The sequence below is a fragment of the Ranitomeya imitator genome, chromosome 1, assembly GCF_032444005.1.
Source record: "Ranitomeya imitator isolate aRanImi1 chromosome 1, aRanImi1.pri, whole genome shotgun sequence".
Lineage (NCBI taxonomy): Eukaryota > Metazoa > Chordata > Amphibia > Anura > Dendrobatidae > Ranitomeya > Ranitomeya imitator.
Window position 1 is genome coordinate 382,822,267 of NC_091282.1, and position 27,656 is coordinate 382,849,922.

The 27,656-nt window shown below is 43.1% G+C and overlaps 1 protein-coding gene across 1 annotated transcript in view; it reads right to left on the minus strand.

Annotated features, from left to right (window-relative positions):
- FANCC (FA complementation group C) overlaps positions 1-27,656 on the minus strand; it is a 399,194-nt gene that overhangs the window by 178,887 nt on the left and 192,651 nt on the right. Inside the window, exons 5-7 of the mRNA XM_069762014.1 lie at positions 20,300-20,410; positions 11,638-11,693; positions 7,090-7,254 (exon numbers count right to left, since the gene is read on the minus strand). Of these exons, the coding sequence (XP_069618115.1) occupies positions 7,090-7,254; positions 11,638-11,693; positions 20,300-20,410 (332 nt within the window). The remainder of the gene's footprint in view (positions 1-7,089; positions 7,255-11,637; positions 11,694-20,299; positions 20,411-27,656) is intronic.

A 27,656-nucleotide genomic window follows, 5' to 3' on the forward strand; every position in this document is an offset into this window, starting at 1 on the left:
CACCTTTGGGGGTAAAGGGGTTAAAAAAAAAAAAAAGATTGACAACCCCTTTGCCACATTTGTATATAATTGCATAGAGGAATGTTGTATCTAAGATTTTTGAAGTGACGAATAATAATAAAACAAGAAAATAAAAAATTCCAGCATATAATATCTTAGTAGAAACATATGAAAAGTTTATGGTATGTGTTTATGTACTGGTCAGTAAACGGATTATGTAGCTTAGTAAATATTAAATGTGATGTGAATAGCATTTTTAAAAAATTATTATTACAAATCACAAAGTGACATTGAAATGAAGATTTTTAGCCGTGGCCACTAGATGGCAATAATGTTACACACAATATCACAAACTGAATGAAATGCTCTCCAATGCTTTCGCCCCATGTACAGAAAGCACATACACAAACAATTCTATGGGTGCCTTTGTTTCCAAGGCTTAAGCTACATGCTGTAGCTACTTGTAGAAAAAAAGGTTTAGTGTAACAAGTAGCTGACAAAACAGAAAAAACTGCTTGCAGAATAAGCTTCCAAGACACAGAAAGAGGACTGAGAATAGATGGTCAGTTAGTCAGGGCTCCATGATTCTTGATTGTTCCCTTTTCCTCTGTGAAAATAAATCTAGGTATTTGTGGCTGTTATTTAAAGTGGTTGTCCATCAGTAAATGCATCCCTCGCTGACCTGCCCCTACTTTGCCTAATGAAAGCAGGTGTCAGCCGCGGCCTCTGCGCTGATCGCATCATTGTATGTTTACTGTCCAGGTAATAACTATTCTTGGTGTTATTGTAGCAGCTATTGGTATGTATAGATCTGATAGCTGCCATTGCACAGGCAATCTCCGAGACCTGCTACTGCACAGGTGGCCCCATATTGGAGGAGGAATTTTTTTTTCTTCTACAGCAAGATGTTGCTGCCCGCGCCTGCGCAATAGCGGCTCTCAGATCACCTCTATATACACTGATAGCTGCTACTGCGCAGGTGCGATGGGTGCCATTTTCAAATAAGTATTCTTGATGTTATTAAGCAACTGTAAGAAAAAAAAAAATCTTATTAACTGGACACTAAAGATGCAATAATGCTGCAGAGCAGGCCCCGCGGCCGGCACCTGCATGCAGAAGCATTTTTTTCTTCAGTATGTACAGGTATTCAACATGCAAACTAAGGGGGCAGATCAGTGACCTGTCAGCCAGCTGCACTATGAATAGCTAATCAGAGCACCACATGCAGACCCCCACCACAGGCCGCTCCGGGGAACGAGTATATCATTAACACAAAACTGAAAATAAAGATTAACCCCTTAGCGACCGCCGATACGCCTTTTAACGGCGGCCGCTAAGGGTACTTAAACCACAGCGCCGTTAATTAACGGCGCTGTGGAAAAAGTCAATAGCGCCCCCCAGAGGCCGATTTTCTCCGGGGTCTCGGCTGCTGGGGGTAGCCGAGACCCCAGAGAACATGATTCGGGGTTTTTTTTAACCCACCCCGCATTTGCGATTGCCGGTAATTAACCGTTTACCGGCGATCGCAAAAAAAAAAAAAAAAAAAAGCGATCTCTTTTTAATTTCTCTGTCCTCCGATGTGATCGCACATCGGAGGACAGAGAAAAGGGGTCCCAGGTGGCCCCCCAATACTCACCTAGCTCCCCCGATGCTCCTCGTGTCTCCCGGTGGGCGCCGCCATCTTCAAAATGGCGGGCGCATGCGCAGTGCGCCCGCCGGCCGACACCGGGAGAATCTTTCGGGTCTCGGCTGCCGGGGGTAGCCGAGACCCCAAAGAGCATGATCGGGGTCGGTTTTACCGACCCCTGTTTTGCGATCGCCGGTAATTAACTGTTTACCGGCGACCGCAAAAAAAAAAAAAAAAAAAAAGTAAAGTGTAATTCTCTGTCCTCTGATGTGAACGCACATCAGAGGACAGAGAAATAGGGGGATTCGGGGACCCTACAATACTCACCTGTGTCCCTGGATCCTCTTGCTGCTCCTCCTGGCCGCCGGCAGAAGAACATGGCGGACGCATGCCCAGTGCGCCCGCCATCTGTCTCCATCTGCCGGCCAGCAGGAGAACAGCAGTTGGGGCTAAAATTAGGGTTAGGGTTAGGGGTAGGGTTAGGGGTAGGGTAAGGGCTAGGGTTAGGGCAAGGGTTGGGGCTAAATTTAAGGTTAGGGTTGGGGCTAAATTTAGGGTTAGGCTTCTTTCACACTTACGTCGGTACAGGGCCGTCGCAATGCGTCGGCCCAACATACCGACGCACGTTGTGAAAATTGTGCACAACGTGGGCAGCAGCTGTAGTTTTTCAACGCATCCGCTGCCCAATCTATGTCCTGGGGAGGAGGGGGCGGAGTTACGGCCACGCATGCGCGGTCAGCAATGGCGGATGCGACGTACAAAAAAAACGTTTCATTGAACGTTTTTTTTGTGCCGACGGTCCGCCAAAACACAACTGATCCAGTGCACGACGGACGCGACGTGTGGCCATCCGTCACGATCCGTCGGCAATACAAGTCTATGGGCAAAAAACGCATCCTGCGGGCACATTTGCAGGATCCGTTTCTTGTTCAAAATGACGGATTGCGACGGAATGCCAAACGACGCAAGTGTGAAAGTAGACTTAGGGCTAGGGTTAGGGTTGGGGCTAAAGTTAGGGCTAAGGTTGGGGCTAAAGTTAGGGTTAGAGCTTGGATTAGGGTTTGGATTAGGGTTGGTATTAGGGTTAGGGTTGGCATTAGGGTTACGCTTGGGATTAGGGTTAGGTTTGGGATTAGGGTTAAGGTTAGGGTTGTGATTAGGGGTGTATTGGGATTAGGGTTAGGTTTGAGGTTAGGGTTGAGATTAGGATTAGGGGTGTGTTGGATTTAGGGTTTTGATTAGGGTTATGGTTAGGGTTGACATTAGGGTTGTTTTGGGGTAAGGGTTGTGATTATGGTTAGTGATTAGGATTATGGATCAGGTTGGGATTAGGGTTAGGGGTGTGTTGGGGTTAGGGTTGGAGCTAGAATTGGGGGGTTTCCACTGTTTAGGTACATCAGGGGGTCTCCAAGCACGACAGCCAATTTTGCGCTCAAAAAGTCAAATGGTGCTCCCTCCCTTCTGAGCTCTGCCGTGCGCCCAAACAGTGGGTTACCCCCACATATGGGGCATCAGCGTACTCTGGATAAATTGGACAACAACTTCTGGGGTCCAATTTCTCTTGTTACCCTTGTGAAAATAAAAACTTGGGGGCTACAATATCTTTTTTGTGAAAAAAAAAAAAAAAAATTTATTTTCACGACTCTGCATTCTAAACTTCTGTGAAGCACTTGGGCATTCAAAGTTCTCACCACACATCTAGATAAGTTCCTTGGGGGGTCTAGTTTCCAAAATGGGGTCACTTGTGGGGGGTTACTACAGTTTAGGTACATCAGGGGCTCTGCAATCGCAACATAATGCCCACAGACAATTCTATCAAAGTCTGCATTCCAAAAAGGCGCTCCTTCCCTTCCGAGCTCTGCCGTGCGCCCAAACAGTGGTTTACCCCCACATATGGCGCATCAGCGTACTCGGGATAAATTGGACAACAACTATTGCAGTCCAATTTCTCCTGTTACTCTTGTGAAAATAAAAACTTGGGGGCTACAATATCTTTTTGTGGAAAAAAAAATATTTTTTATTTTCACGACTCTGCATTCTAAACTTCTGTGAAGCACTTGGGCATTCAAGGTTCTCACCACACATCTAGATAAGTTCCATGGGGGGTCTAGTTTCCAAAATGGTGTCACTTGTGGGGGGGTTTCTACTGTTTAGGCACATCAGAGGCCCTAACAGTGGTTTACCCCCACATATTGGGTATCAGTGTACTCAGGAGAAATTGCACAACAACTTTTGTGGTCTAATTTCTCCTGTTACCCTTGTGAAAATAAAAATTTGTGGGCAAAAAGATCATTTTTTAGAAAAAATGCGATTTTTTTTTTCACGGCTCTACATTATAAACTTCTGTGAAGCACATGGGGGTTCAAAGTGCTCACCACACATCTAGATAAGTTCCTTAAGGGGTCTAGTTTCCAAAATGGGGTCACTTGTGGGGGGTTTCCACTGTTTAGGCACATCAGAGGCTCTCCAAACGCGACATGGCGTCCAATCTCAATTCCAGCCAATTCTACATTGAAAAAGTAAAACGGCGCTCCTTCACTTCCAAGCTCTGCGGTGCGCCCAAACAGTGGTTTACCCCCACATATTGGGTATCGACGTACTCAGGAGAAATCGCACAACAACTTTTGTGGTCTAATTTCTCCTGTTACCCATGTGAAAATAAGAATTTGTGGGCGAAAAGATCATTTTTGTGTAAACAAAAGCGATTTTTTATTTTCACGGCTCTACGTTATAAACTTCTATGAAGCACTTGGGGGTTCAAAGTGCTCACCACACATCTAGATAAGTTCCTTAAGGGGTCTAGTTTCCAAAATGGTGTCACTTGAGGGGTTTCCACTGTTTAGGCACATCAGGGGCTCTCTAAACGTGACATGGCGTCCGATCTCAATTCCAGCCAATTCTGCATTGAAAAAGTCAAACGGCGCTCCTTCACTTCTAAGTTCTGCGGTGCGCCCAAAAAGTGGTTTACCTCCACATATGGGGTATTGGCGTATTCAGGAGAAATTGCATAACAAAATTTATGGTTACATTTTTGTTTTTACACTTGTGAAAATAAAAAAAATGGTTCTGAATTAAGATGTTTGCAAAAAAAAGTTAAATGTTCATTTTTTCCTTCCACATTGTTTCAGTTCCTGTGAAGCACGTAAAGGGTTAATAAACTTCTTGAATGTGGTTTTGAGAACCTTGAGGGGTGTAGTTTTTAGAATGGTGTCACACTTGGGTATTTTCTATCATATAGACCCCTCAAAATGACTTCAAATGTGATGTGGTCCCTAAAAAAAAATGGTGTTGTAAAAATGAGAAATTGCTGGTCAACTTTTAACCCTTATAACTCCCTAACAAAAAAAAATTTTGTTTCCAAAATTGTGCTGATGTAAAGTAGACATGTGGGAAATGTTATTTATTAACTATTTTTCGTGACATATCTCTCTGATTTAAGGGCATAAAAATACAAAGTTTGAAAATTGCAAAATTTTAAAAATGTTCGCCATATTTCCGTTCTTTTCATAAATAATCGCCAGTAATATCGAAGAAATGTTACCACTAACATGAAGTACAATATGTCACGAAAAAACAATCTCAGAATCAGCGGGATCCGTTGAAGCGTTCCAGAGTTATAACCTCATAAAGTGACAGTGGTCAGAATTGCAAAAATTGGCTCGGTCACTAAGGGGTTAAACAACAACCACAAGATGGATTTCATCAGCCAAGGCATCATTGTAACGGCACCAACCTGACACTGTCTGTAGGTTACTAAGCACAATCCTGCTGACAGGTTCCCTTTAAGGAAACCAGGATTAAGCAGCCTTATATAAGTGCAGCATAAAGCCTCTGAGTATATTATGTATTTTTTTGTGTTGTTTTTCTTCTTTGAAATGAAGGTTATCAATGAAATTGCTGAATTCTGCTGCACAGACTTTACAGGGTCACCTGGAAGAACTTTGAATGACAGTCAGTTTAGAGGGTGACACGGGTAGCAAGGGAGAATATATGCTCTTTTACCAAGCAAAATATATTTAAAAAAAAAAAAAAAAAAAGATTCTTAAAGAAGTTTTCCACTACCAATCTGACCGCCTTTTATATGTCCTAACCCTTCAGTTTTGTAGTAAACTTCTATTACCTGCCCTGCTCCTGTAAGCTCATCTCTATGTGGGTCATATAGTCTTCTGTTGTAATTCTGGCTCTGCTACTTCCGGTCTGGGGACTGGAATCAAGCGAACCGAGCAGGGCTCGTCACTGGTGGGGTCAGACTACCTCTGTGAGTGACAGCAGTCTAAGCATGCATGCTCACATCAGACTTCACTCTCCTCCTCAGCTCCTGCTGTTTCGAAGTGCCGACCCTTCAGCTGACAAGTGCTGCAATCTGCAGCTTGCTATTAGAAATCAGAATCACAGCTGAAGGGACCGCAGTTTAAGGCATTGGCAAAGTAAGGCTATGTTCACACGCTGTGGATTTTGCTGCGGGTCTGCAGCGTTTCCGCCGCTGCGGGTCTGCAGCAGTTTCCCATGCGTTTACAGTACAATGTAACCTTATGGGAAACGCAATCCGCAGTGCACATGCCGCGGAAAAAAACGCGCGGAAACGCAGCGGTTTACATTCCGCAGCATGTCAATTCTTTGTGCGGAATCTGCAGAGGTTTTACACCTGCTCCATAATAGAAAACCGCAGGTGTAAAACTGCAGTGGAATCCGCACAAAAAACACGCTAAATCCGCAGTAATTTTGCTGGAAATCCGCAGGTAAAACGCAGTGCCTTTTACCTGCAGTTTTCACAAATCTTCTGCGGAAAAATGCACATACTCTTAGTCTGCACCACGCATGACCGAGCTCAGAGCAGGCTTCACTTTCCTCTCTGCTTGGATCCTGCCGATGATTTGAATTGCTGTCTCTTCAGCTGACAAGCTCTGTGATTTGCCTTCTATCAATAAGCAGCACATCGCAGCGCTTGTCAGCTGAAGGTACGGCGCTCCTAAACATTGGCAGGATCTGCGCTGAAGAGGATAGTGAAGTCTGATCTGTGCATGGCCGCGCTCCCACCAATGACGTATGCTACTCAGGTCATCAGATTCTGGTTTCCACAATCACAACAGAAATCTGGATGATTCACAGAGATGAGATTACTTGAGCAAGGCAGGTAATAGGAGCATATTAGAATATTGATTGTTAGAAAGAGTTTGGATATAAGAAGGGGGTCAAATTAGCATTGGAAAACTGTGAGGCCTACAAAAAAGCCACATGAGGAACAAACTCTTTAGATACAGGAGATTTGAATCTCTGTATAAAAAAAATAGCACTGAAGATATTTTATATTTCATTTCAATAAAACAAAAATGAGTTGGTCAATCACTTACGCGCTTTTAAAAATGTGGTCTGTGTAATAGTTAGATAAACACTTGAAAAATAAAAAAAGCTACGTAAACGGGTTAAAAAGGCTTTAAAACAGAAAAAACATGTCTACTTACTTTTGAATTGCATCGCTTACAGCACATAAGAAATGACTGTCGAGGACTTCATATGGTTGGGGTCCATGGTAGAGTAATAACGCTTCCAGCAAAGGGACTACTTCAGACAAAGTAAGAATAGGAATACATGCAATGCATATTGAACGAACTTGCTCCACTAAGATTCTATTGAAAAAAGCATGAAAAATAAAAATAGGGATTTATGATAGCATAAACATTTCTAATAATCAAAATCAATATAATTATGGTACTTATAAGGACATGGGCTACACAAAACCCGGATCAGAAAGTTATTAAAGGGAACCTGTCACTCTTTTTTCGATATGAGATAAAAATATGGTTCAATAGGGCCTGAGCTCTGCTTTACATCAGTACCTTTCATATCCCCCGATTCCCCACCTTTGCTGCCAAAATACCTTAGTAATCTCTCTGTTTTCATATGTCAATCACCCCGATCCGGTTCGATTGACAGGGCTGATGTAAAGCTGAGCTCAGGCCCTAGTGAACCATATTTTTATCTCATATCGAAAAAACGGGGTGACAGGTTCCCTTTAAGAGTGGCGTTTCCTAAACAAGTTCTAAACTAAAGTGCACTGGAAAAGGATGTGCCAAATTTACTGAAAGGTGCACACATCTAAATAAATATGGCCCATACTTTCAAGGAGTCAGAAAGAAAAATCTACACCAACTAAATTTGTTGGGCAGAGAGATTACAGTTCTTTGGTTAAGCACTATCCAATTTGAAAAAAGATGCGGATGTATGTGAAAAATAAACAGAGCGCCATACAATCATGATAAAAAATTGGGTACAATCTCTTTAAACTCTCTGTTCTTGTGTCAGCACTCGTCTGAACACTCCAGATCAGCAAACTGCCAAAACTTCTGCTTTTATAGAGGTGATCTCACTTGCGACGATCAATTTATCAAGGACATTGGATTAGCAGCACCTGACTGCTAGTTACTGGTCTAATTCCTATGGAAGTAGCAAGGGTGCAATTTCTAATATACTGCTTTTGCATTTTGGCATTGTTTTTATTAAATAAATAATGACACAATGTAATTTGTCATGCATTTCATATGTGGTTTTCAGATCTTGTAAAAGGACCAGATTTTGTATATTATGTCCTGATGTGTAAAACCATAGAGGGTGGGTTTAGCTTCTCTCATGACTGTATATTGAGAGTCTTCTTTTTACTGAAAAATTGGAGTAAGGACCTAGCGAACGTCCTTAAAGACAGGGTGGTTTTTCATTTTTTCATGTTCGTTTTTCCCTCCCCTTATTCCAAGAGACATAACTTTTTTATTTTTCTGCCAACATAGTCGTATGAGGGCTTGTTTTTTGTGGGACGAGTTGTACCTTGAGTGACACCATACATTTTATTATGTGATATACTGGAAAGATGAAAAAAAATTCCAATAATGGCGAAATAGCAAAAAGAAAGCGCAATTCCACAACTTTTAGTTTTCTTTTCTTGATTAAATTAGTGTGTTCACTAATGACCTGGTGATTTTCCAGGTAAGTACAATTATGCTAATACCAAACAACACTCACAGACACAAAAAGAGGACTGAAAAAATCCTCCAAAAATTTTGAAAAAAGTCACAGAGAAAAAAGCAGAGATGATTACTTGCTCAGGCCTCCAAAACAAATGCACTGGCAGGGTGCAGCAGACCCGATTAATGATGGCAGAAACACAGGTGCAAACAACAATAGTTACCAAATTGCAAGTGTTTCTGCGCTCTAAGGAATTATGATACGAGTTCTAGTAGATGAGTATAAACCTGCAGTTTTATCTATTTGACGCATTTTGGAGTCCACTGACTCCTTCCTCAGGACAACCATACAAATATATTGACAATTTTGGCTTGGACGTACTGAGGAAGGGAGTCATTGGATTCTGAAACGCGTCGACAATAAACCTGCAATTTTATCTATTTATCTACTATAACTCGTATCATAATTCCAGAGAGTGCAGAAACACTTCCAATCCGGTTACTTTTAGGGCTCATCTCCACTTGTGAGGAAAACGGACGAGTGCAATCCGATAAAAAAATCGGATTGCACTCGGACCAATGTTAATCAATATGTGACACTCCATTTGCGATTTTTTTCCCAGCCGAAATCGGACTGAGAAAAATCTGTGTCGGCTGAGAAAAAAATCGCAGCATGCTGCGTATTGCTGAGATTCTCGGACGAGACTCGCCAATGCAAGTCAATGGGTGCGAGAAAAAAAACGCACAGCACTCGCACCATGCGAGTGCTGTCCGATTTTTACGCACCCGTGTCCTTAGAAAAGCCGGCAATTCAGCGCAGAGTACAGTAAAATCACACTGACAGGTTAGATGAGAGTAGATATATACACATAGAATAGGTATATATACATATATATATGTCAGGGAGACACCTATATATATATATTTATATTTAATGCAGCGCGAGATAGCTTTAAAGCTGGTAATTCAATTACCGGCTTTTGCTTTCTCCTTCACAAACCCGACATGATATGAGACCTGGTTTACATACAGTAAACCATCTCATATCACCATTTTTTTTGCATATTCCACACTACTAATGTTAGTAGTGTGTATATGCAAAATTTGGGCGTTCTGGCTATTATATTTAAGGGTTAAATGGCGGAAAAAATTGGCGTGGGCTCCCGCACAATTTTCTCCGCCAGAGTAGTAAAGCCAGTGACTGAGGGCAGATATTAATAGCCTGGAGAGGGTCCATGGTTATTGGCCCCCCCCTGGCTAAAAACACCTGCCCCCAGCCACCCCAGAAAAGGCACATCTGGAAGATGCGCCTATTCTGGCACTTGGCCACTCTCTTCCCATTCCGTTGTAGCTGTGGGATATGGGGTAATGGAGGGTTAATGTCACCTTGCTATTGTAAGGTGACATTAAGCCAAATTAATAATGGAGAGGCGTCAATTATGACACCTATCCATTATTAATCCAATTGAAAGAAAGGGTTAAAAAAATACACACACACATTATTAAAAATTATTTTAATGAAATAAAAACAAAGGTTGTTGTAATTTTTTATTTAACGCCCAATCCACTCAGTGAAGACCCTCGTTATGTGACAAAAAAAAATAATAAACCAACAATATACTTACCTTCCACAGATCTGTAAAGTCCAACAATGTAAATCCTTCTGAAGGGGTTAAAACATTTTGCAGCCAGGAGCTTTGCTAATGCAATGCTACTCCTCGCTGCAAAACCCCGGGGAATGAGTCTAAATATAGATCAATGAGCTATATTTAGCTTCATTTGCGGTGAGGCGCCCTCTGCTGGCTGTTCATAGATCGTGGGAACTTTCCTTTATATTTTTAAACACTTTTTTTTGCCATGCTTCAATAGCCTCTATAGGAGGCTAGAAGCATGCACTACACGATCGCCTCTGCTACATAGAGGTGAAGCACAGATCACTTCTATGTAGCAGAAATGCAGCATTGCTATGAGCGCCGACCACAGGGTGGCGCTCATGGCAATCAGCCATCAACAACCACAAAGGTCTCAAGGAGACCTCAGGTTGTTATGGCAATGCACCGATGACCCCCGTTCATGTGACGGGGGTCAGCGGCGCTTCTTAAATGTTACAGTCAGAGTTTGACAGTGGCATTTAACTAGTTAATTGGAGCGGGCGGTTCGTGATTTCGCTTGAGTCCATTGCGGCCACATGTCAGCTGTTTTTAACAGCTGACGTCTCGCGGCTTTGAGGTGGGTAAATAGGGGTTAATAGGTGAAAAGGGGGTGATTTGAACTTATGCTTTTCTATTTTTTATTTTTCAAAACTTTTTTTTACTGTATTTTATAGTTCCCTTAGGGGACTTGAACCTGAGATTGTCTTATTGCTTGCACGATATACAGTAATACTATAGTATTGTTGTATGGCAAAAATCCCTGTCTACTACAGAAGCCATCCACAAGCTGGGTTTCACAGAAGAACCGTCATGGCAGGGGTCTTCAAGGTAACCCATCGGTACTTACAATTTAAATGGCATAGCATGCTTGACCACCTTTCCATTCACAGCTCTCGCAATAGTGATCCTGTAGTTGGGGGAAACTGGGACTCACAGATCTAAAAATTGGTAGGGTGCCCAGCGATCAGACTTTAGAGATCTAGCATCACGTTTCCAGTATTTCTCAGGCTGGAGTACAGCTTTAAAGCTATGTCTGATCAATGTATATACTGTACACTGATTTTAGGTTTTAAAATGATATAAAAAACCTTTTCCTTACCGCTACACAAATTGAAAATGTTTTTTAAAAAAATAAATAAATAATGTGGGGTAAAAAAAAAAAAAAATTAGGACTTGTTCAAATTGCCCCCATAATTCTGGATCTACGGTGACAGATATTGTGCATATATGTACTATGAATAGGGAGTTTTTCTGTTTCTCTGCTGCAAAATTTTCCACACATCCACAGTAAATCTGCAAATATATCTCCTATGAATTTGACATGGGTTTTATACTAAAAAGGGTGAAATAATTTTTAAACTTGGTTCAAAGCTTTACAATTATTATTAAATGCAAAACATACGGAGTTCTGTTATCTTGAGGACTTCTTCTAAGCTGCTTAATTATTGATGAAATGACCTGTCAAGAAAGTACAAACATATATAGTTAAAGGAAATATGGAGATTCTGTCTGTACATTTTTAGCCAAACACTATATATATGCGAAGTATATCAGTGCAAACAAGGTACTGGTAAATAAAAAGTTGCATTGTTTTAGAGAATGCATACTTTGAGAAGAAGACTGGAAAGAATGCGTCTCGGATGACAGGATTCCCCCGCCATAGTCCCCTAAACTGACAGGTAAGTCCCCATTTGTGTGTATTTTGAAGTCCTGTCAGTCTAGAGGAGCGGAACTTAGAGAAGTTTGCGCATACTCAAAGTATGTCTTCTCTAAAATATTGCAGCGTTTCAGAGTACGGCCACATGCACACATTGAGTATCTGGTGAGTTTTTTACCCCAGTATGTGTAAGCCAAAACCAGGAGTGGAACGGTCAGAGGAAAAGTATAATAAAAACATATGCAACACTTCTGTATTTGTCACCACTTCTGGTTTTGGTTTAACCCCTTAGTGACAGAGCCAATTTGGTACTTAAAGGGAACCTGTCACCCCGTTTTTTGAGATTGAGATATAAATACTGTTAAATAGGGTCTGCGCTGTGCGTTACTATAGTGTATGTAGTGTACCCTGATTCCCCAACTACGCTGCGCAATACATTACCAAAGTCGCCGTTTTCGCCTGTCAATCAGGCTGGTCAGGTCGGGTGGGCGTGTTCACAGCGGTTTCTTCCTCAGCTTTACGTTGGTGGCGTAGTGGTGTCCGCACGTTGAGGTGACTAATCCACTGTGGGCACGTGAACAAGGAGCGCGCGATCTGCGCTATCACCCCCTGTCATCGGTGGGGGCGGCCATCTTCCTGGGGCCGCGCGTGCGCAGATGGAGTGCTCTGCTGCACGGGGCTTCAGGAAAATGGCCGCGGGATGCCGCGCGTGCGCACAAGAGATCGCGGCGGCCATTTTCCCAAAGCCGAGTTTGCATCTTTGGGAAAATGGCCGCCGCGATCTCTTGTGCGCACGCGCGGCATCCCGCGGCCATTTTCCTGAAGCCCCGTGCAGCAGAGCACTCCATCTGCGCACGCGCGGCCCCAGGAAGATGGCCGCCCCCACCGATGACAGGGGGTGATAGCGCAGATCGAGCGCTCCTTGTTCACGTGCCCACAGTGGATTAGTCACCTCAACGTGCGGACACCACTACGCCACCGACGTAAAGCTGAGGAAGAAACAGCGCTGTGAACACGCCCACCCGACCTGACCAGCCTGATTGACAGGCGAAAACGGCGACTTTGGTAATGTATTGCGCAGCGTAGGTGGGGAATCAGAGTACACTACATACACTATAGTAACGCACAGCGCAGGCCCTATTTAACAGTATTTATATCTCAATCTCAAAAAACGGGGTGACAGGTTCCCTTTAATGACCGAGCCAATTTTTACAACTCTGACCACTGTCACTTTATGAGGTTATAACTCTGGAACGCTTCAACGGATCCCGCTGATTCTGAGACTGTTTTTCGTGACATATTGTCCTTCATGTTAGTGGTAACATTTCTTCGATATTACTTGCGATTATTTATGAAAAAAATGGAAATATGGCGAAAATTGTTAAAATTTTGCAATTTTCAAACTTTGTATTTTTATGCCCTTAAATCAGAGATATATATCACAAAAAAATAGTTAATAACATTTCATACATGTCTACTTTACATCAGCACAATTTTGGAAACAACATTTTTTTTTTGTTAGGGAGTTATAAGGGTTAAAAGTTGACCAGCAATTTCTCATTTTTACAACACCTTTTTTTTTTAGGGACCACATCACATTTGAAGTCATTTTGAGGGATCTACATGATAGAAAATAACGAAGTGTGACACCATTCTAAAAACTGCACCCCTCAAGGTGCTCAAAACCACATTCAAGAAGTTTATTAACCCTTTACGTGCTTCACAGGTATTGAAACAATGTGGAAGGAAAAAATGAACATTTAACTTTTTTTTGCAAACATTTTACTTCAAAACAATTTTTTTTTATTTTCACAAGTGTAAAAACAGAAATTTAGCCATAAATTTTGTTGCGCAATTTCTCCTGAATACGCCGATACCACATATGTGGGGGTAAACCACTGTTTGGGCGCACCACAGAGCTTGGAAGAGAAGGAGCGCCGTTTGACTTTTTCACTGCAGAATTGGCTGGAATTGAGATCGGACGCCATGTCACGTTTAGAGAGCCCCTGATGTGCCAAACAGTGGAAACGCTCCACAAGTGACACCATTTTGGAAACTAGACCCTTTAGGGAACCTATCTAGATGTGTGGTGAGCACTTTAAACCCCCAGTTGCTTCACAGAAGTTTATAACGTAGAGCCATGAAAATAAAAAATCTACAAAAATGATCTTTTTGCCCCCAAATTTTTATTTTCACAAGGGTAACAGGAGAAATTACACCACAAACATTGTTGGGCAATTTCTCCTGAGTACGTCGATACCCCATATGTGGGGGTAAACCACTGTTTGGGCGCACCGCAGAGCTTGGAAGAGAAGGAGTGCCGTTTTACTTTTTCAATGTAGAATTGGCTGGCATTGAGATCGGACGCCATGTCGAGTTTGGAGAGCCTCTGATGTGTGTAAACAGTAGAAGCCCCCCACAAGTGACCACATTTTGGAAACTAGACCCCTTAAGGAACTTATCTAGATGTGTGGTGAGCATTTTAAACCCCAAGTGCTTCACAGAAATTAATAAAGTAGAGCCGTGAAAATAAAAAATCCTTTTTTTTCCCTCAAAAATGATTTTTTAGCCTGCAATTTTTATTTTCTCAAGGGTAACAGGAGACAATGGACCCCAAAATCTGTTGAACAGTTTGTCCTGAGTATGCTGATACCCCATATGTGGGGAGGGGGCACTGTTTGGGCACCCATCGGGGCTCGGAAGGGAAGAAGTGCCGCTTGGAATGCAGACTTTGATGGGATGGTCTGCGGGCGTCATGTTGCATGTGCAGAGCTCCTGATGTACCTAAACAGTAGAAACCCCCAAGTGACCCCATTATGGAAACTAGACCCCCCAAGGAACTTATCTAGATGAGTGGTGAGAACTTTGAATGCCCAAGTGCTTCACAGAAGTTTATAATGCAGAGTCGTTAAAATAAAAAATATTTTTTAGCCCCCAAGTTTTTATTTTCACAAGGGTAACAAGAGAAATTGGACCCCAAAAATTATTGTCCAATTTGTCCCGAGTATGCTGGTACCCCATGTGTGAGGGGGACCACTGTTTGGATGCACAGCAGAGCTCGGAAGGAGCGTCGTTTTGGAATGCAGCCCCCAAGTTTTTATTTTCACAAGTGTAACAGGAGAAATTGGACCCCAAAAGTTGTTGTCCAATTTATCCCGAGTACGCTGATGCCCCATAAGTGGGGGTAAACTACTGTTTGGGCGCACGGAAGAGCTTAGAAGGGAGGGAGCACCATTTGACTTTTTGAGCGCAAAATTGGCTCTTGTGTTTGGAGACCCCCTGATGTACCTAAACAGTGGAAACCCCCCAATTCTAACTCAAACCCTAACCCCAACACACCCCTAACCCTAATCCCAACCCGATCTATAATCCTAATCCCAACCCGAACGATAATCACAACCCTAACCCCAAAACAACCCTAATCTCAACCCTAACCAAAACCCTAAATCCAACACACCCCTAATCCTAATCTCAACCCTAACCTCAAACTTAACCCTAATCCCAATACACCCCTAACCCTAATCCCAACCCTAACCTTAACCATAAACCCAAACCTAACCCTAATCCCAAGCATAACCCTAATGCCAACCCTAACCCTAATACCAACCCTAATCCAAACCCTAACCCTAATCCCAACTTTAACCCTAACTTTAGCCGCAACCCTAGCCCTAACTTTAGCCCCAACCCTAACCTTAGCCCAAACCTAGCCCTAACCCTAAATTTATCCCCAACCCTAACCCTAGCCCAACCCTAACCCTAACTTTAGCCCCAACCCTAAGGCTACTTTCACACTTGCATCGTGTGGCATCCGTCGCAATCCGTCGTTTTGGACAAAAAACGGATCATGCAAATGTGCCCACAGGATGCATTTTTTGCCCATAGACTTGTATTGCCGACGGATCGCGATGGATGGCCACGTCGCGTCCGTCGTGCACTGGATCTGTTGTGCTTTGGCGGACACTCGTCACAAAAAAAGTTCAATGTAATATTTTTTTGTACGTCGCGTCCGCCATTTCCCACCATGCATGCGTGGCCGTAACTCCGCCCCCTCCTCCCCAGGACATAGACGGGGCAGCGGATGCGTTGAAAAACTGCATCCGCTGCCCCTGTTTTGCACAATTTTCACAACGTGCGTCGGTACGTCGGGCCAACGTATTGCGACGGCCCCGTACCGATGCAAGTGTGAAAGAAGCCTTCCCTAGCCCTAAATTTATCCCCAACCCTAACCCTAAATTTAGCCCCAACCCTAAATTTAGCCCCAACTCCTCAAGCTGCCGGCCGGCAGATCAAGGCGGGCGCATTGCTCATGCGCTCGCCATTTTCTTACTGGATGAAGAAGCTGGCGGGCAGGAGGGGACGCAGGAGGACCCAGGGACACCGGTAAGTATAGCAGGGTCCCCGCATCCCCCTATTTCTCTGTCCTCTGATGTGCGATCACATCAGAGGACAGAGAATGACAGATTGCTTTTTTTTGTGGCCGCCGGTAAACAGTTAATTACCGGCGATCGCAAAACAGGGGTCGGTAAAAACCGACCCCGATCATGTTCTTTGGGGTCTCAGCTACCCCTGGCAGCCGAGACCCCAAAGATTTTCCGGGTGCCGGTTGGCGGGCGCAGTTTTTGGGCCGGAACAAGATGGCGGCACTCATCGGGAGCCACGAGGAGCACCGGGGGAGACTGGTGAGTATCGAGGGGCTATCGGGGACCCCATTTCTCTGGGAGAAATTAAATGGGAAAGAGAAATTAAATGGGAAATCGTGTTTTGTTTTTTTTTGTGACCACCGGTAAATGGTTAATTACCCAGGGGTCGGTAAAAAAAACCCCGAATCATGTTCTCTGGGGTCTCGGCTACCCCCGGCAACCGAGACCCCAGAGAAAATCTGACTCTGGGGGGGCGCTATTCACTTTTTCCACAGCGCTGTTAATTAACAGCGCTGTGGTTTAAATACCCTTAACTGCCGCCGTTAAAAGGCGTATCGGCGGTCGTTAAGGGGTTAAAAAACTGGAGTAAAAAAACTTACCAAATACTGAATGTGTGAACGTGGCCTAAAAACTATCTGACTGCAATTATGCAGTCAGTACCTGATTTACCCCCATAGTTTATTAAGTTTGGGCAAGATATGATTATTATGATGGCCATACAAAGTGTGCATGTGCCTTAGGCCGGAGTCACACTAGCGTATAATAGGGACAAGTGCTATGCGATAAAAAAAAATAAAAAAAAAATCGCATAGCAATCGGACCAGTTAATCTATGGGGAAACTCAGATCACCGAATTTTTTCTCAGGCGTATTCAGTGTGCAAGTGAAATCGTAGTATGCTGCGATTTTACGTGTATATCAGCTGAGTCTCGCCAATGCAAGTCTATGGGTGCGAGAAAATAAATGACACACCATATGGACCATCCGTGTGACTTGCGAGAAATACGCACACATTTTTCTAATTTCAGCCCATTGAGCCATTAAATTCAATGAGGAAAAGCAGTGAGAAATGTAAAGCCATATGCATATCAAACGGATGTCACACAGAAACTTAGATGCGAGGAAATTGCATTGTCGCATTGCAAACGGATTACATACAGATCACCATACGGAGAATATTTGTGCGATTCTCGGCCGTCAAAATCGGACAGATTTTTTAAACGTTGAGTGTGACTCTGGCCTTAGTCTGAAAATTATGTTAAGGGTAAGACCAAACTATGTGGCCATGAGATAGGCATGAAGTTGACTTTTGTATAAACAACCAGTTTGGTATTACATAATGATCAAAATGGCCTATTATATTGGGTAATGCAGTCAAAAAAAGCATTGCCATACATGTTTGTTTATACAAAAAAGCATAACGTTACCCCCCAAAAAACACAGTCAATTGCTTTACGGTTTAGTCTTTTATTTTTTATCGACATTAAAAGCACAATGAGACCAGGCCACACATTCTGGCTTCAACCTTATGGCACTAATCAAAGTTTGACAACAAGGGAACCAATTGGGCAAGGCCACAATGCAGAATTGTACAGTAGTCCTCCATTGACATTGCATTTTTTGGCTGAAGCTCCAAGCAGCATTCAGCACACAGCATATATACAAAATGCAACTGCTAGAAGTCACTTCCTAAGGGCGCAATCAGACCGCCGTATAACAAGGATGACGATCGCATTGCAATGTTCGTACTGGCCATCGGCTATCCTGACCCGGGCATGGCAGCATGTAGATCTATGCAGCTGTCAGAAGAGCCAATGGCCTGTCCGAGCACTGTATTAGACGGCCATCTAAGTGCACCCCAAGAGTCACAAAGCAGCAAGAAAAGTAGACCTCTAAAATATAACACTTATTTGAATCCACTAAAAAACAATCACAAAAACACTCTCAAATTATAAGATAAAAAATTTAAATTCCTGCAAAAGGTAGAGTACCAAGGGACAAATTATCCCCATCATTCCCTACTCTGTAGCTACATACCTACGGAGGTTGGCACTCTAAAATTTGCAATATGATGGCCTGTTCAACAATGGATATCCCTGTAAACCTTAGTACACACCTAATCTATCAATAAAATGCAGCACAGGTAGTGAACCTAACTTTAATCCAGGACATACACCAAAGAAAAAAAATATTATACACTGCTCAAAAAAATAAAGGGAACACTTAAACAGCAGAATATAACTCCAAGTAAATCAAACTTCTGTGAAATCAAACTGTCCACTTAGGAAGCAACACTGTTTGACAATCAATTTCACATGCTGTTGTGCAAAAGGAATAGACAACAGATGGAAATTATTGGCAATTATCAAGACACACTCAATAAAGGAGTGGTTTTGCAGGTGGGGACCACAGACCACATCTCAGTACCAATGCTTTCTGGCTGATGTTTGGTCAATTCTGAATGTTGGTTGTGCTTTCACATTCGTGGTAGCATGAGACAGACTCTACAACCCACACAAGTGGCTCAGGTAGTGCAGCTCATCCAGGATGGCACATCAATGCGAGCTGTGGCAAGAAGGTTTGCGGTGTCTGTCAGCGTAGTGTCCAGAGGCTGGTGGCGCTACCAGGGGACAGGCCAATACACCAGGAGACATGGAGGGGGCCGTAGGAGAGCAACAACCCAGCAGCAGGACCGCTACCTCAGCCGTTGTGCAAGGAAGAACAGGGGGAGCACTGCCAGAGTCCTTCAGCATGACTGGTTTGGCAGTGGTTCATTAATGGTGTGGGGTGGCATTTCTTTGGAGGGCCGCACAGCCCTCCATGTGCTCAGCAAAGGTAGCCTGACTGCCATTAGGTACCGAGATGAGATCCTCAGACCCCTTGTGAGACCATATGCTGGTGCGGTTGGGCTTGGGTGCCTCCTAATGCAGGACAATGCTAGGCCACATGTGGCTGGAGTGTGTCAGCAGTTCCTGCAATATGAAGGTATTGAAGCTACGGACTGGCCTGCCTGTTCCCCAGACCTGAATCCGATTGAACACATGCGGGACATCATGTCTCGCACCATCCACCAACGTCACGTTGCACTACAGACTGTCCAGGAGTTGGCGGATGCTTTAGTCCAGGTCTGGGAGGAGATCCCTCAGGAGACCATCCGCCGCCTCATCAGGAGCATGCCCAGGCATTGCAGGGAGGTCATACAGGCCCGTGGAGGCCGCACACACTACTGAGCTTCATTTCCTTGTCTTGAGGCATTTCCACTGAAGTTGGATCAGCCTGTAACTTCATTTTCCACTTTGAATTTGAGCATCATTCCAACTCCAGACCTCTGTGGGATATTAGTTGTGATTTACGTTGATAATTTTTAGGTTCTATTGTTCTCAACACATTCCACTATGTAATGATGTCTGTTGATATGTATATATCTATAGACATTTTTTATTTCTGGATGTTTTCCTTGCTTTAAGATTCACAGCTGCTTTCTACTTTTTTGTAAAATTACAACTGGCTGGCCAATTAGTAAAAAAATGTGCAGCCAAATAACAAAAACAATGTATTTTAAATTAATTTCTAATGATACAGCAGTGGAAGCCACTTCGTGGGACCCCAGCCATTTACGGCATTACCAAAACTGAATGGGCCAATTTAGTCACCATTGAAAACCTTTAGTCAAACTGAAAATACTCCCTGTTATATCATGTTTGTGCATAGTCAATTGCTCCTCCTTATCCTTTATCCCTTTTCTGATTATCTACTGTGATTCATCTCATGCACAATAATAAAACCTGCAACGGTTTATTGTGCCAGAAAACGTGAAATTATGTCAGCAACAATTGATGAAAATTGAAAGCAACCAATTCTGATACCATAGTGAAATAAACCAGTCTTGTGATAGCATGCAATTGAGAGAATCATGGTTAGTCTCCATTATGAGTATGGTGCAAACACAGTACATAACAGGTTATACATAACATTAAATACACTTACATTTTCCAAAAGCTTATCGTAGTAGTCAGTAGCTGTACAGCCAAGTTGAGTAAAAATATTAGCATCCTCCTCTTCTTTTCCAGATGAAGAAAGGAGATGACAAAACAGGCTCTGTGGGAACATAGACCATTTTAAACAAAGGGTTAACATTGTTTTGTGTGCTAAATTCTGAAGATAATTGTAACGATGCTCTAGAATGGCCACTCTTGACTGACATGATATTTTTTATTTAAATTGATCCAACTTTTTTTTTATACATTTATTGTAAGAGCACCAGACTTATGATACATAGCTCCAAATCTAAGTTAAAATTAACCTAGCCTGAAAATTATAAACTGTTCATGTCTTTGTCAGTGGCCAACTTACAAAATCAGCAAGGGATCAAATACTTATTTCCCATACTGTATTAGGAAATTGATACAGCTACAATTCATGTGGAATACCCAATACAAATAGTATAACATACATAACTCTTAACCATCCCGGATCCAGCAGGACAGTCCCGATTTTGAGACTCTTTCCCGGCCAGGATGTTACTTTTCCCCGCATTGCCTCAGACCAAATGTACCGCCACTTTAAACTGCTAGCGCGATCACTAACGGTGTCGGATCGGAGCAGATATTGCTCCTTGCTCCGACACTGACTGGCACAGGAGACACAGAGAGGTATTTATCAGTGGCGTACTGGAGAAGCAGCAACGCGAGCAGTCAGCGGCGTGGCTGGATGATATCATTCAGCACCGTGGGAGAGGAAGCTGCCGGCTGCTGCAAGGGAGCGCGGTGCGAGATTGTGTGTGGTGATGGAGAAGGCAATGATGGTGGTGTGAGGGCAATGATGGGGGTGGGGTAACTATGTGTGACCATTATACTGTACGCATCTTGTGGGGCCATTATACTGTACACAGCATCATGTGGGGCCATTATACAGTACACAGCATCATGTTGGGCCATTATACTGTACGAAGCATCATGTGAGGCCATTATACAGTATGCAGCTCCATGTGGGCCATTATACTGTACACAGCACCATGTGGGACCATTATACTGTACGCATCAGGTGGGGCCATTGTACTGTACGCAGCATGTGAGGCCATTATACAGTATGCAGCATCATATGTGGCCATTATACTGTATGCATCATCATGTGGGGCGATTATACAGTATGGAGCACTGCGTGGACATTATACAGTATTGAGCATCATGTGTGGCCATTATACTGTACGCAGCATCAAGTGGGGCCATTATACAGTATGGAGCACTGTGAGGCCGTTATACAGCATTGAGCATCATGTGTGGCCATTATACAGTATGGAGCACTGTGTGGCCATATTTTTTTCTGCTTATAATTGTTAATGAAACAGTGTGATCAGCAGTGCTAAATGGGTATAGTTGGGGCATGGATATGGGTGTGACTAGTTGTGAAATGGGTGTGGTGAGGGGTGTGGCCTATACTTTGCCACAGTGCACTGCACGCGCCGCTACCTTTGTCCCTCTTTGCCTTCTTCAAAAGTTGGCAGGAATGTAACCTACAAACTTGTAAGGCAAGTTTCACACTTTTGTTTTTTTATCATATGATCTGAAAAACAGTACGTTTTTATTTCAGTGTTCTGGACCCATGTTTAGTCCATGTGTCAGTTTTTACAATACTTGTTGCACCTGTTTTTTCAAGTATGAAAAAAAAAAATCTTCGCTTCTACCAGCCATTAACCTCTCCCGACCTTAGATGTATCCATATGTCTAGGTCATGAAGTACCTCCCAACGTTGGATGTATGGATACGTCCAGGCATTTTTGCACATACAGGAGCTGTGTGCACGCTATCCCCACCAATTGTTCAGGTGACATGACAAGTGACACCCGGCACTCACTGCCAGGAGCAATGCCTGCCCCGCTCCCAAAAGTTTAAACTTCTAAATGCTGCGATCGATAGTAGGAAGGCAGAGAGAGGAGGTTCCCTCTGCTCTCAAATCGGCGTCCCCCCGGTATTCATTACGAGGGGCCAATCATTCCCAAGGTGACCTAATGTTGTCATGATGACATAAGGGTCACAAGAGCTAACAAGATAGTTAGATCATGAGCAGTGCATGATCTAACTAACTTTTGTCAATACAGCTCTGATCGCAGATGCTCATGCATTGATTTGCTTTATAACTGCGATCAGAGCGGTGAAAATGAGAGTCTCATAGTGGGACCAGACCTATAAAACTGACCCAGTCGTTGGCCCCTTGAGAAAAAATAAAAAAAAGATACAAAAAACTATGGTTTTTCATCATACCGCTGAACAAAACATGTACCGCTGAAAAAAAAATATACAGCATTTACTAAAGACAAATGTAAAGAAAAATGGTACAGCTGAAAACATTATCTTGTCCTGCAAAAAACAAGCCGCCATACAGCTCCATCAGCGGAAAAATAAAAAAGTTATAGCTCTCAAATTAAAGTGATGCAAAAATCTGAACCCCAGTATGGTGCTTTTTCCATCTGAGCTTTGCACTGTACCTTAAAAGGTAGTTTTTGACCACATATGGGGTACTGGCGTACTCAGGAGAAACTGCACAACAACTTGTATGGTGCAATTTCTCCTGTTACCCTTGTGAAAATAAAAAAAAAAATTGGGGCTAAAAGAAATTGTTTGAGCTTTAAAAATAGAACATCATATTTTTCTCACAAATTGTGACATTGCGTCCACTAATGATTCCAGCCAATTTTGCATTAAAAAAAAAACAGTGCTCCTTCCCATCCGTGTGCCCAGTAGTTTTCCACCACATACGTATAGGGTATCGTTGTACTTGAGAGAAAATACACAACGATTTTTGGGGTCCATTTTCTCCTGTTACCAATGTGAAAATAAATTTAGGGCTAAAGAAAAAAATTTGTGTGGAAAAAATGTGATTCTTTCCATTTTCACGGCTCAGCGTTGTAAATTTCATTGAAGCGCCACACATTTATGTAAGTTCCTTGAGGAGTCTAGTTGCCAAAATGGGGTAATTTGTGTGGGGTTTCCACTGTTTAGGCACATCAGGAGCTCTCCAAACATGACTTGGTGTCCGCTCTCGATTCCAGCTAAATTTTGAGTTCAAAAAGTCAAATTTTGTGGTCCATTTTATCCTATTACCATAGTGAAAATAAAAAAAATAGGTTTAACGCCTTAGTGACAGAGCCAATTTGCAGCTTAATAACCAGGCCAATTTTTACAATTCTGACCACTGTCACTTTATGAGGTTATAACGCTGGAACGCTTTAACGGATCCTGCTGATTTTGAGTTTGTTTTCTCGTGACATATTGTTCTTCATGTTAGCGGTAAAATTTCTTCTATACGACTTTCGTTTATTTATGAAAAAAATGGAAATTAGGCGAAAAAATTTTAAATTTCACAATTTTCCAATTTTAATTTTTATGCCCTTAAGTTAGAGATACAGTACAGACCAAAAGTTTGGACACACCTTCTCATTTAAAGATTTTTCTGTGTTTTCATGACTATGAAAATTGTACATTCACACTGTTGGCATCATAACTATGAATTAACACATGTGGAATTACATACTTAACAAAAAACTGTGAAACAACTGAAATTATGTCTTATATTCTAGGTTCTTCAAAGTAGCCACCTTTTGCTTTGATGACTGCTTTGCACACTCTTGGCATTCTCTTAATGAGCTTCAAGAGATAGTCACTGGGAATGGTCTTCCAACAATCTTGAAGGAGTTCCCAGAGATGCTTAGCACTCGTTGGCCCTTTTACCTTCACTCTGCGGTCCAGCTCACCCCCAAACCATCTCGATTAAGTTCAGGTCTGGTGACTGTGGAGGCCAGGTCATCTGGCGTAGCACCCCATCACTCTCCTTCTTGGTCAAATAGCCCTTACACAGCCCTTACACAGCCTGGAGGTGTGTTTGGGGTCATTGTCCTGTTGAAAAATGATGGTCCAACCAACTAAACGCAAACCGGATGGAATAGCATGCCGCTGCAAGATGCTGAGGTAGCCATGCTGGTTCAGTATGCCTTCAATTTTGAATAAATCCCCAGCAGTGTCACCAGCATAGCACCCCTACAGCTTCACAGTGGGAACCAGGCGTGTATAGTCCATCCGTTCACCTTTTCTGCGCCGCACAAAGACACAGTGGTTGGACTCATCAGACCAAAGTACAGATTTCCACTGGTCTAATGTCCATTCCCTGTGTTCTTTAGCCCAAACAAGTCTCTTCTGCTTGTTGCCTGTCCTTAGCAGTGGTTTCCTAGCAGCTATTTTACCATGAAGGCCTGCTACACAAAGTCTCCTCTTAATAGTTGTTGTAGAGATGTGTCTGCTGCTAGAACTCTGTGCGGCATTGACCTGGTCTCTAATCTGAGCTGCTGTTAACCTGCGATTTCAGAGGCTGGTGACTCAGATAAACTTATCTTCAGAAGCAGAGGGGACTCTTGGTCTTCCTTTCCTGGGGCGGTCCTCATGTGAGCCAGTTTCTTTGTAGCGCTTGATGGTTTTTGCAACTGCACTTGGGGACACTTTCTAAGTTTTCCCAATTTTTTGGACTGACTGACCTTCATTTCTTAAAATAATGATGGCCACTCATTTTTCTTTACTTAGCTGCTTTTTTTCTTGCCATAATACAAATACAGTCTATTCAGTAGGACTATCAGCTGTGTATCAACCAGACTTCTGCTCAACACAATTGATGGTCCCAACCCCATTTACAAGGCAAGAAATCCCACTTATTAAACCTGACAGGGCATACCTGTGAAGTGAAAACCATTCCCGGAGACTACCTCTTGAAGCTCATCAAGAGAATGCCAAGAGTGTGCAAAGAATTCTTCAAAGCAAAAGGTGGCTACTTTGAAGAACCTAGAATATAAGACATAATTTCAGTTGTTTCACAGTATATAATTCCACATGTGTTAATTCATAGTTTTGATGCCTTCAGTGTGAATTTACAATTTTCATAGTCATGAAAATACAGAAAAATCTTTAAATGAGAAGGTGTGTCCAAACTTTTGGGCTGTGCTGTATGTTACACAAAACAGTTAATAAATAACATTTTCCCTATGTCTACTTTAAATCAGCCCAATTTTTAAAGCATTTTTTTTTTTTTTAAGAAGTTATAAGGGTTAAAAGTTGACCAGCGATTTCTCATTTTTACAACACCATTTTTTTTAGGGACCACATCACATTTGAAGTCACTTTGAAAGGTGTACATGACAGAAAATACCCAAAAGTGACACCATTCTAAAAACTGCACCCCTCAAGGTGCTTAAAACCACATTCAAGAAGTTAATTAACCCTTTACGTGCTTCACAGGAACTGAAGCAATGTGGAAGGAAAAAATGAACATTTAACTTTTTCTCATAGAAATTTAAATCCACATTTTTCAATTTTTACAAGAGTAACAGGAGAAAATAGACTCCAAAAAATGTGCAATTTCTCCTGAGCACGTCAATACCCCAAATGTGGGGAAAAACACTGGGCACATGGCAGGAAGCAGAAAGGAAGGAGCGCCATTTTACTTTTTGAATGTAAAATTTGCTTGAATCACTAGTGAATGCCATGTCGCGTTTGGAGAGCCCCAGATATGACTAAATAGTGGAAACCCCACACTAATTGTCTGTAAGTCGCCAAAAAGGAAATAATAGTGGACACTCCTCTTAGATATATAACCTATAAGAGACTAAGGGTATGTTCACACGTTCAGGATTTCCATCCTTTTTTTTTCATGACTGTTTTTTTAAAAAACTGCAGCTCTTGGCAGAAAACGCAGGTCCTTTTTTTGGTCCTTTTTTGTCCTTTTTTGATGCGTTTTTTGATCCTTTTTTTTTATGCAGTTTTCTAACCCTAACCCTAACCCTACCCCTATTCTAACCTTAGTGAAAAAAAAAAAAAAAAATTCTTAATTTTTTTATTGTCCCTACCAATGGGGGTGACAAAGTGGGGGGGGTGTCATTTACTATTTTTTTATTTTGATCACTGAGATAGGTTATATCTCAGTGATCAAAATGCACTTTGGAGCGAATCTGCCGGCCGATTCGGCGGGCGCACTGCGCATGCGCCCGCCATTTTGCAAGATGGAGGCGCCCAGGGAGAAGACGGCCGGACGGACACCGGGTAAGTATAAGGGGGGGAGATTAGGGCACGGGGGGGGGCATCGGAGCACTGGGGGGGGCATCGGAGCACGGGGGGGGGGGCATCGGAGCTCGGGGGCGGGATCGGAGCACGGGGGGGCAGCCACACTCCGCCCACGCACTTCCGCCCGCTCCCCCACACTTCCTGCTGCAGCGGTTCTGCACATCAAATCGCAGTAAAACCCGCAGATATATTTTTGATCTGCGGGTTTTACTGCGGTTTTGACCTCACAATGGAGGTCTATGGGTGCAGAACCGCTGCGGTTCAGGAAAAAGAAGTGACATGCTCTTTCTTTTTTGCCGCAGCTATTCTGCGCGGCTTTTTAAACGAAATTCCGGATCATGTGCACAGCAGTGACTGTTTTCCATAGGGTTACATTGTTATGTACCCTGCATGGAAAACAGCTGCAAAACCGCTGCGGTTCCGCAGTAAAAAACGCACTGTGTGAACATGGCCTAAAACTGTAAAGTGCTGCGGAATACGTTGGTGCTATATAAATAAAGATTATTATTATTGTTATATTTGAAAATCTTCTTTGAACTCTTAGGCCATGTTCACACAGTGCGTTTTTTACTGCGGAACCGCAGCGGTTTTGCCGCTGCGGTTCCGCAGCTGTTTTCCATGCAGGGTACATAACAATGTAACCCTATGGAAAACAGTCACTGCTGTGCACATGATCCGGAATTTCGTTTAAAAAGCCGCGCAGAATAGCTGCGGCAAAAAAGAAGGAGCATGTCACTTCTTTTTCCTGAACCGCAGCGGTTCTGCACCCATAGACCTCCATTGTGAGGTCAAAACCGCAGTAAAACCCGCAGATCAAAAATATATCTGCGGGTTTTACTGCGATTTGATGTGCAGAACCGCTGCAGCAGGAAGTGCGGGGGAGCGGGCGGAAGTGCGTGGGCGGAGTGTGGCTGCCCCCCCGTGCTCCGATGCCCCCCCCCCAGTGCTCCGATGCCCCCCCCCCCCGTGCCCTAATCTCCCCCCTTATACTTACCCGGCGTCCCGGTGTCCGTCCAGCCGTCTTCTCCCTGGGCGCCGCCATCTTGCAAAATGGCGGGCGCATGCGTAGTGCGCCCGCCGAATCTGCCGGCCGGCAGATTCGCTCCAAAGTGCATTTTCATCACTGAGATATAACCTATCTCAGTGATCAAAATAAAAAAATAGTAAATGACACCCCCCCACTTTGTCACCCCCGTTGGTAGGGACGATAAAAAAATTAAGAATTTTTTTTTTTTTTTTTTCAC